At 44.6% G+C, this 10,712-nt stretch overlaps 1 protein-coding gene across 4 annotated transcripts in view; it reads left to right on the top strand.

Moving 5' to 3' along the window:
- Positions 1-10,706, top strand: part of ZNF229 (zinc finger protein 229) — a 13,841-nt gene extending 3,135 nt beyond the window's left edge. For 2 of the 4 annotated variants that reach the window (XM_015589321.2, XM_015589322.2), the window contains 5 exons: positions 2,724-3,252; positions 3,444-3,502; positions 6,736-6,862; positions 7,102-7,197; positions 8,410-10,706. In XM_015589321.2, coding sequence (XP_015444807.1) covers positions 3,219-3,252; positions 3,444-3,502; positions 6,736-6,862; positions 7,102-7,197; positions 8,410-10,655 — 2,562 coding nt within the window. In that variant the 5' untranslated portion in view covers positions 2,724-3,218 and the 3' untranslated portion in view covers positions 10,656-10,706. The other 2 variants (XM_025046797.1, XM_015589323.1) reach the window with 2 other exon arrangements.
- Positions 10,707-10,712: the final 6 nt, after the last annotated feature.

Raw genomic sequence — 10,712 nt, 5'->3', positions numbered from 1 at the left:
CACAGAAAGACAGTACACAAGAAAAACACAGTAGGTTAGAAGATAAGGTTCACAGAGAAGAATGAAGCAGGGAAGGGGCTTTGCAAGTGTCTGCAGAGGGGCTTGCAAATTCAAATAGGATAGTCGGGTGACGTCATTGAAAAGATGGCGCTTGAGTAGGGACCCAAAGGAAGTGAGGGGTCTGTGGACAGCAACGAAGGCCAGGAGGTGGGTGCATGACTGGTCTATTTGAAGAACAGTTAGGAGGCCAGAGGGGCTGAGCATAATGAGAAAGAAAGGATGAGTAGGAAGTTGAGTATTGGGTCACCAGAATAGTGTCAGGTCTGTTGGCCATTGAAAGAGTTTTGGTGAAGGTCTTGGCCAGACGAGTGACATGACTTTATTTACATTTAAAGACATCACTCTTCAGAGCATTTGAGATCTTGCTCCTTGCCACATGTTAGCAGTTTGGCTCAGTAAACTCATAAAAATAAAAAACAAAAGCAAAAAAACAAAAAAACACCACTGTGGCTACTGTGTAGGAAATAGACTGTGGAGGGCAGGAAGTGAAGCAGATCAGGTAGGAGGCTGTTGCAGGAATTCAGCCAAGAGGTGGTGGTGGTTTGGGTAGTAACACTAAGTTAGAGAATTGATCCAATTCTGGCTATAATTTGGACGTATTTGCCGATGTAGTATTTGAGAAAGAGGAATCGAGGATCACCCCCAAATATTTGCCTTTCTCATTTGAAAGGCGAGAGGGACTTCTAGAGGCAAAGCTGGAGTTTGCGGGCACGTTAAGTACGCATATCGATGTTGTTTGAAGCCATGAGACTGGATGTGTTCAGCAAGGGAGTGAATGAGTACAGATAGACAAAACTTCCTGGACTAAAGCCTGAGGCAGTCTAACCTTTAGAGGTCAGGGATATGAGGAAGTTTTGTACAAACTAGAAGCCCCTAGAAACCCTGAAACACAGCCACTCAAATGTAGCTTAGCACATGCTACTTAATGTGTCATCTCTGGAGCAGCCATATCAGCATCACCTAAAAACTTCTTAGAAATACGGATCCTTTGTTCTACACTGCAGAGCTGTTGATTCTGAATCTTTGGAGGTGGGGTCTGGCAATCTGTTTTAACCCAATTCTCGTTTACCTCAAGAATACTCGCCGGTGGTGCTTGCGGCTGCAGCGTTTACCCTAATCCCGTTTTTTGGATTACAGTCCTAACCTGACCCCCAAAGTCAAGTATCGCGTTTTTATTCTTATTTTCGCATCGCTCTAGTGTATTGATAGTCTTTGGAAACAAATGACATCCTTCTATTTATAGCATTCGGGTTTTAGTAAATTTCCATTTTCAAAATTTAGTAATTCTCGATCACTGAAAACGTAAACTCCTAGAAAATGTAATGTTCCTGTGCATGATGTTAAATTAACACTGGCAGCGAGCTGCACTTTTCCTATATGGAAAAAGGGTTAACAATCGCTCACGGTGTTGGTACATGCTGAAGTTTGCAGAGCCTGGTCCTAGGAGGTACTAAAGAGCTGAGTTTAAATGGCTTGTTAGAGATTTGGCCTCGGGGTAGGAGGTATTGTGTTGCCCAGCCTTTGACACTTGCTTCAGAGAGCAGTCCTAGTATAGGGCAGTGCCCCATGTGTGACACAGAGAGGTGCTTGCCAGAGTGGGCTGTGCAAGTTCTGACACAGAGCAAAGGTGGAGACATGGCCTTCTGAAGCAGTACAATCTGGAGTATCTTATGAGCTGACACCCCAAGCGTGTGTGTCTGTTTGCCTGAACTTGCCCTGTGGCTTGGATCTGAAGAGAAAACAAGTAAGGCAAGAAGGAGCTCGTGGTCAGTGTCTGCACGACCTACTGACTAGCTGCAAGCTGGTTCCAGTTCTCTTCATCTCCCTGCATCGTATCCTGTGGATGGAATATGCTAAGTGCATCCAGTGTGCCAGACCCGTGCAAGGTGGAGAAGTAAACGAAGAAGCCTCGAGTCCTGTGATGATTTAGAGGTCTTCATGGGACAGGCAGGCTATGTGAAAGGGGGAAAACCAGCAATTTAAACAGCGTTGCCAGGTCCTGGAGTGATTCATTTGTTCTGGTGGCAGGAGAAGGCTTTGTTTAGAAAAAGAGTTCTTGAACTTGAGTCTGTGGGCATAATGCAGCAGGTCCGTGACCTTGAGTGGAGAAAACATTTACTCTAGTTGAACTGAAAGTCAGCATTTCCTTCCATTGTGACTGTACACAGCAAACCACAGAAGTATTAGCAGACCTGTGATTTTGTGATCCACGTAAATCATAGCTGTTTTTATATTGTATTACAATTCATATAGGTATTTCAAAATATTGTTTAAGCTCACTATTATTTTCAAATTACAGTAGTTAAGTCATGGTTTTTAATGTGTTAATAAAGAATCACATACTTGGTGTTTTAATAGTTTCGAAGGTTGTATTCCAGTATAATTAGCTTTTAAAATAATCCCGTTTTTTGTATTTTATGCATTTAAAACATTTTTCTGAGTAGGAGTCCATGAGTCTCACCAGACTGCCAAAGGAAGCCGTGGAATAAAAAAGGTTGTAAACTCTGATTTAGAAGACATTTGCTGAACTGTATTGTGATTTTTAGAATCCTTAAGGACAGGATGTCTTTTTGTTTTGTTTTGTTTTGGGGGCTTTTTTTTTTTTTTGCAGCCCCACAGTCTAGTGCAATTAAAACTTTCACACTCTGGGTTTTCCTTCACAGGGCACATGTCCCACATGTTTGCGGGATCTGTGCACCCTTCCGTAGGGCCCAGTGTCCCACTGCGAGACTTCTGCTGCTGGGCCCTCCCTGCAGACACCTCTGTGACTGTCTTCAGCCATCCACAGCATGCTCGGCTCTCTGGCCTGTGAGTCCCTTCAGAGCAGGGACTGTGCCTACAGTTACTCAGTAAATCTCCACTGAGTGAGTGCTGTCCAGAGGGCATGAACCCTACTGGAGACCCAGAGCACAGAAGAAAGAAATCAGATGACGTCGAGTTCCCTCCTGAGCCCACAGGTCCCCAGAGCATGGGAACCAACCAGGCTCAGGGGAGCGAAGGTGGAGACAGGTGCTTGTGACCTCAGGTATCTGTCTGACGCTCCTTGGAAGATCTTGAAAAGTCTCGAGAATGAAGAAAACCTGGGTCTTCTCTAGCTTAGGAAGATCAGAGGTTAAATAAAATTGCTGCCACTCTCAAAACCCTTGGGAGTGGGGACCATGGAGACTTTGACCCCGAGGCGTGGGGAAAGAGGTGAGCGTTAATGATGGGTGTGGGGTGTGGGCGGATGTATGAGTCGAGTGTGGAAAGAGAGAGTTAGGTGGGTGGAGAGTTGGCATCACGGGAAAGGAAACCAGTGTGTGAGGGGGCAGATGTCCCTGAGGCGCAGGTGGCACCTGAGGCACAGGCGGGTATCACTTATCTCACGCTTCATTCTCTTGCAGCTCTGCTTTCTCAGGCCTCAGCCCCTTCCCAACACGGGGAGGACAAGACTGAGTTCCAGGTGGGTCGAGTTTTCTTTTCTCTCCAGAAATCCCACTGTAGACATCAGAGTAAATGTCTCCCTCCTTTGGTAGAAGGAAAAAGAGAAAAAAAAAAGGATCGGGGTGAATATATTTCATCCCTTATTACATTTATCAACAAAATAGCTAGTTTCAAAAGACCTTACCCATCCTAAACTTAGTGAAAAAGACACCTGAATTTTTTTTTAGTATTTACTTAAAATTTTTAAATCTTTAATATGACTGTAGTTTGTAAATGGCATAAGGTTGACATTTAACTTCATTGTCTTCCAAGATGGATAGCCAATTACGACAGTGTCATTTGTTAATCATTCATTTGCAAGTCGATCGAAATGCCGTCCTTATCATTAGATATTTATGTATTTGTATATATATGTATATATCTAAAATATGTGTGTATATTATATATCTGAAGAAAGAGATACCATTCAATTCATCTCTCATATGGCCCTGCATTCTATTCTGTACTCTTGTCCATTGAGTCTCTTGTACATGTCTGCATTGTTTTACTATTTTTACTGAATTCTGAAGGAAAAAAATGAATGTTTGAATGAAAGTTTGGCTAAAACTTAGTTGTAATGTTCTCCAGACCAGGTGCCCTTCTTCATGGTAGATCTCAAACACCTTTTTTCAGTTATTTATGTGATCATTGGTCTGTTCATGTTTTCTTTCATTTATTCATTTGGCAAATATATGTTGAACACCGATGATGGGCGAAACATCATTCTAAGCACTGATGATATATCACAGAACAAAACAGTCAACATCCCTGCCCTCAGGCGGCTGACATCCTACAAGGAAGAGACAGGTCGTAAATGAATTAAAAGCAAGGTGATTGCTTTTAGGTACTTTAAGGGACATAAGATGACCTGAAAGCATCTGTAGTTATCCAGGCAAAGGGTAATGATGAGTCAGACTAGTGAGACAGACGTGGGGACAGGGAGAGGTGGGCAGGTTTGAAGTATGTTTTGGGAGAATAATTGGCAGACTTTTTTTATGAATTAGATGTGAGAAATGAGGACAAGGGAAGAATCAAAGATTTTAAGGTAGACGGTACTGTTTACCCACACCGGGGAGATGAGAGAACAATTTGGGAGGAAATACTCAGTTCTAATTTGGCTCTTTCTGGTTCGCATTACCTTTTAGCTGTCTAAGTGGTAGTTGGTTATGGCAGGACTCAGTGCAGAAGACAGAGCTGGATATAAAGATTTGGGAGTTAGTGGCTGGTTCACATTTGTCTAATCAATTGCCAACCGATGGCCTCTGGCCCAAGCTTTCTCCCCTCTTACGCTGCCTCGAGTCTTGGGATGGATCTAGGATTGTGCTGGTAAATGTGCTCTGTTTGCGACGCTCCTTCTCCAGAGTGGGAATGTGCGTTCCTGTGGCCTGTGGTCATTCTGATCTCAGTTGGGCAGCAGTCGAGCAGAGAGGTGACAGCATGGTTAGTAAGGCTGATTCAGTCCTGACCCTGCATTTATTAGATGTGTGTTCCTTGACAATGTTCACTTCTGAGATCCCATTTTTCTCTCTGCGAAACAGGGATAGCAATAGTAACTACCTTGTGAGTAGTTGCAGATGACAGATAATAGAGCAGGTAATAGATCATTTTCAACACTCTAGAAAGTTCTCACTTTCTGTGAGTACTGCGAGGATTAAATGAGATAAATCATATAAAAGTACTTAGTCCGGTGCCCGCCTTATAGTATGTTTGCTATAAATGAAGGTATTAAAATTATCTGCTTTGTATCTTCTCATTTTCTGGTAGTAAACACATCTTGGCTTTTATAAAAAGGACAGTTATTAACATACAGTGTCTCTGGAACTGGGCTCTTTGCGTTCAAGTTCTAGCTCCATCTCTTACTAGCTGTGTGACCTTGACCAAGTTACTTCATCTCCTGGTTTGGAGTCCTCAAGATGACCCTCTCGTTTGGAGATTTGCCAGGACTCAAGGGACTCAGTGTATAGTTTTCCTCGTGGCTAAGATCTGTTACAGCAGCACACCTGGTTGCACCTGGCTTCTGCCAGACTTCACCCCATGTGCCTCTCTGCTCATTTTGCTTTTTAACTGTAATAAGTCTTAGCTGTGGGTATGACTACATACTGAGTCCTGTAAGTCTGTCTAGTGCAACATAGAACTTGGAGGTGGTCTTGGGGACTTCCAGCGCAGGCCCCATGAGGGCAGGGCTGTGTCTTTCTTGCCTAATTCCTACTGCCTAACACTGTTTTATAGGTACTGAATATTTCTCGAATGAGTAATATGTTGACATGTATGCACTAAACCTTACTATAGCTACCTCGCCTCCATGAATTTTGGTAAAGGTGAAATACCTGTGGTATCACAGCTCACTCTTAACTTTGTAATACCTTGTCACAGGTATTCCAAGGACAGACTGAAGATAGAGTGTAATTCTGAAGACCTCATACGCAATTTTCTCCCTCTCGAGAAAGCATAAAGCATGTCACAATCTAGATGAAGATAGTGATGATATAGGAACAGCTAATCACTATATTTCAGAATATATAACTGCCATTTTTTTGTCACTGGACTGGAGCAATTCGAATCTTAGGCCACAATTTATAACGAAGGCTGATACAGTATGATTTGAAACTACACTTTCAACTGCTGGTTTAGAGGTCTCACCTGTTTGGGGAGATGGTTGGATAAACACCTTGGTTGCTTCTGTCAGGGGCTGACAGCGAAGCCCGTAAAAGGTGTGCGTGTGGAGGGTGGGAGGCTGAGGCAGTAAAGAGCGGGATTCACCCAACTGCTGTGGAGGAGTGAAGAACAGTCGTTCCGGCCAAGGTGTTGATTTGGGGAGTGTGCTGTCCTGGGCACACTAAAATTAGGCACTGTCAGGACTCTTATTAGTTGCCACAGTCTTTTTGGAGAAAGAGTTGGTAACCTAAAGTTAGAGTCAAATTGTAAAATATGCAGACCCTGTGATTCAGCCATTTCTGTTCTAGAAATTGCCCTCAGAATTTGTGCTCACACTGAGCAAAGGACATTCCTTGCTTTACTCTTTAGATGGCCATGGAAGACCAAATTGGTTAGAATTAAAATTATCGGCACCTAAAATTAATAGTACTAGATTTGACTCGCCAAACTGAATAATTTCTTATTTCTTGTCTACTTATCTTAGTGATGCCAAGTAAGTTACAGCAAACTTACATTTCATCCAGTGGGTATTTGTGTTAATGGCGCTTCACATTTTAGGAGCCATTGACCTTCAAGGACGTGGCTGTGGTCTTCACCGAGGAGGAGCTGGGGCTGCTGGACGCCGCCCAGAGGAAGCTGTACCGAGACGTGATGCTGGAGAACTTCAAGAACCTGGTCTCAGTGGGTGAGGGGAACTTAACTTACTGGAGTGTTCTCGTTCCCTGGAGAAAGGTTACTTTTGGTCTTCGTACATAGGTTAAATCCTTTTTTAAAACAGAAATGTTATAAGTCGCTTTATTTAGCCAGTCTCAAATCTTGTCTGTCCTTCAAAGGCCTGATGGTCATGGAGTTAGGGCTACATTTTCAGATAATCTTTTGTACCTCAAAAATGAGCCTAAGTCTTGCATTTTCTTGCATTTTCAGGGCAACAACCTTGCAAACCTGGTGAGATGTCCCATTTGGAACAAGATAGAGAGACTTGGGTGACAGAGAGAGGAACTCTAAGAGGTGCACATTCAGGTGAGAACCAGGGAGCCTGGAGTCCTAGCTAGGCAGTGAGGGGATGAGCTTGCCCCACAGAGGCCCGTTCTACGCCCTCAACCTGCCTGTGGATACTGCTGGTACCGTCGTAGCTTACTGTTCTATAGCTTCTATATGTATTACTCCGTCCCTCCCTTCTCAGGGTTCCTTCATGCTTTTCAGAGAGTGACACACATGGAAGGAGTGAGGGGACTTTCCTCCCTCTGATAGAAACAGCCAGTCAGTGTAGGGTAAACCAGTGGCAGAGAAACTGTTCCAGAACATTGAGAGTTCTGTTGTATTTCTCAGTTAACTCCAGTATCCTGTAAGTTCCTGATTATAAACAGATTCGTGTTAGTTAAGCCCTAAGATATAAAAATAGCCAACAAAGAATATCAGAAAATATGGACAGATTTTTTAAATTGTCTAGAACTATATGGTAAAAATGACAGTTTGATGGCTCACAACCAATAAAGGGGATGAGTTGATATTTTTATGTCTCTGTCCCTTATCAGTGTCATCTGGGTTCCTATATAATATACTCACAGAAGGCATAGACACAGCTGGTCCACTTTGGGGGGTTCTGTGCTTTGTTCCCTTCTCAAGTTCATCCCATACGTACCTCAAATTAGAGTCACTCTGGGCAGCAGTGTGGTGAGAACACTAAATGTAGCTCTGCAACCAGACTTCTGCTTTGAATCCCAGCTCACCGCTTTTTCCCAGCCTGGTGGGGTCCCTTAACAGATTACTTACCTCTCTGTGCCTTGGTTTCCTCATCTGTAAAGTGAAGATAACAGTGGTTTCTACCTCAGTGTGATTCTGCAGGTTAAATAAGTTAATACATGTACATGGTTGGCACATGGGAGGTGTTATTATAGTAGTATTAGATATTACTATTAAAAGCAACAACAATTTTATTAGCTGGAGAAGTGAATTTTCTCTGTAAAAAATCTGTTCAGAATTTCTTTTTTGCTTGGCAACTGTGTGATGAGACTTAGTTTGTTACTGATAGGACTGTGTTAACATTTAACTTCAAAGCTTATTCATAAGAACTTCTTCCTTCTTTTAGACATAAAAATAAAGTGCCCTGGTAGTTAAGATACATAAAGCTGAATTTTTCTCTCAGCTGTTTTTGGTCCAAGTCTGAAAGCCTGATCTTTCTGAGCCAATAGTGTCCTTGTTCTCATCCCAGAATTTTCTTTAACCTCATAGGAGACAATAATGAAAAGGATATGGAGTATATTCAAGAAAGAGAATTAAAGTTCTTTTCAGACAGAGAGCTCTCCTACTGGGAAATCTGGGAGCAGGGGCCTGGTGAAATAACTGGGAGTCAAGACCACGGAGTAAATCTTCAAGGGGAAGACTTCCAGTTTTCAGAAGATGCTTCTCTCTGTCAGGATCAGGAAGGGTCATCTGCCTGGGGTTCACAAATTGAAAATTTGGCGAATAGTCTTCGGAGAGATGGGCCCATCCATTTGGAACATCAAGAGTTTCCAGCCTGGAAAGCCATAAGACCAGTCTCCATTCAAGAATCTTGGACTAGAGCCTTTGTGGGCAAGCCTTGGAACGTTCTAGAAAGGTGTAAAAAACTTGATGTGGAAGATATAATTTATAAATGTGACTGGGATGGCTATGGCCTCAGCTGGATATCAGATTGTCACGATAACCACAGATTAGCTGAAAGAGAGAGGTCATGTAATTGCTATAAATGTAGAAAAGACTTCATTAAAAAGTCCATACTTCATCACCCCAACCCCGGAGGAAATGGTTTGAAAAGTAGCGAACGTGGAAATGGCTTTGGGGACAATTCAAACCACCCCATTTATCCAAGAGTGCCATTGAGAGAGAAACCCTATAAGTACGAGTTTGGGAAGGGCTGGAAGCAGACCGCCTGTCTCGAGAGACAGCAAAGAATTTTCACAGGAGAGAAATCTTTTAAAAATAGTGAACGCGGTCGGGGCTTTGGGCCCAAGACGCAGCCTCACAGCCGTCCCGGGGTCCACACTGGAGAGCTGCCCTTCCAATGCGATGTGTGTGGGAAGGGGTTCAGGTACAAGTCAGTTCTTCTTATTCACCAGGGAGTGCACACGGGAAAGAAACCCTATAAATGCGAGGCATGTGGGAAGGCCTTCGGTCGAAGCTCAAACTTGCTTGTCCACCAGCGAGTCCATACTGGAGAGAAGCCATATAAGTGCAGCGCGTGTGGGAAAGGCTTCAGCTACAGCTCGGTGCTTCAGGTCCATCAGAGGCTGCACACAGGCGAGAAGCCCTACACGTGCAACGAGTGTGGCAAAGGCTTCTACGCCAAGTCTGCGCTGCACAAGCATCGGCACGTCCACCCGGGAGAGAAACCCTACAGCTGTGCCGACTGCGGAAAGGGGTTCATCTGTCGCTCCCATCTCAGCAGTCATCAGAAGATGCACACGGGGGAGAAACCCTACCAGTGTGATAGATGTGACAAAGGTTTCAGTCACAACTCATACCTTCAGGCTCACCAGAGGGTTCACACAGGGCAGCGCCTCTATGAATGTGACGTGTGTGGGAAGGGTTTCAGTTACAGCTCGGGGCTCCTCATGCATCAGAGGCTGCACACGGGAGAGAAACCCTACAAATGCGAGTGTGGGAAGGGCTTCGGCCGCAGCTCAGACCTCCATGTCCACCAGAGGGTCCACACAGGAGAGAAACCCTATAAGTGTGTGGAGTGTGGGAAGGGCTTCCGGCGGAATTCGGACCTGCATAGTCACCAGAGAGTCCACACGGGAGAGAGGCCCTACGTATGTGACGTGTGTGGGAAAGGCTTTATTTACAGCTCTGACCTCCTCATCCATCAGAGGGTCCACACGGGAGAGAAGCCCTATAAGTGTGCTGAGTGTGGCAAAGGCTTCAGCTACAGCTCGGGGCTTCTCATTCACCAGAGGGTCCACACAGGTGAGAAGCCGTATAAGTGCAAGGAGTGTGGAAAGGGCTTCCGATGCACCTCAAGTCTTCACAAACATCAGCGAGTCCACACAGGAAAGAAGCCGTACACGTGCGAGCAGTGTGGCAGAGGATTTAGTTATGGCTCGAATCTTCGCACCCACCAGAGACTGCACACGGGAGAGAAACCCTACACGTGCTATGAGTGTGGAAAGGGCTTCAGATACGGCTCAGGTCTCCTCAGTCATAAGAGAGTGCACACTGGAGAGAAACCATATCGATGTGACGTGTGTGGGAAGGGCTACAGTCAGAGCTCACATCTTCAAGGCCACCAGAGAGTCCACACTGGTGAAAAGCCCTATAAATGTGAGGAGTGTGGCAAAGGCTTTGGTCGCAGCTCCTGTCTTCATGTCCATCAGAGAGTCCACACCGGGGAGAAGCCCTATAAGTGTGAGGAGTGTGGGAAAGGCTTCAGCTACAGCTCAGGTCTGCGAAACCACCAGAGAGGACATTTAAGGGAGAAACCTTGTAAGGAGGGGTGAATCGAGGTTTCCGTTTAGAACTCAGAACTTTATATTCGTCTGAGAGCACACAGGAGA

Source organism: Pteropus alecto, unplaced genomic scaffold (genome assembly GCF_000325575.1).
Source record: "Pteropus alecto unplaced genomic scaffold, ASM32557v1 scaffold194, whole genome shotgun sequence".
NCBI classification, from domain to species: domain Eukaryota; kingdom Metazoa; phylum Chordata; class Mammalia; order Chiroptera; family Pteropodidae; genus Pteropus; species Pteropus alecto.
Note: the sequence above shows the minus strand (reverse complement) of the source record. Positions and strands in the feature narration are given on the sequence as shown.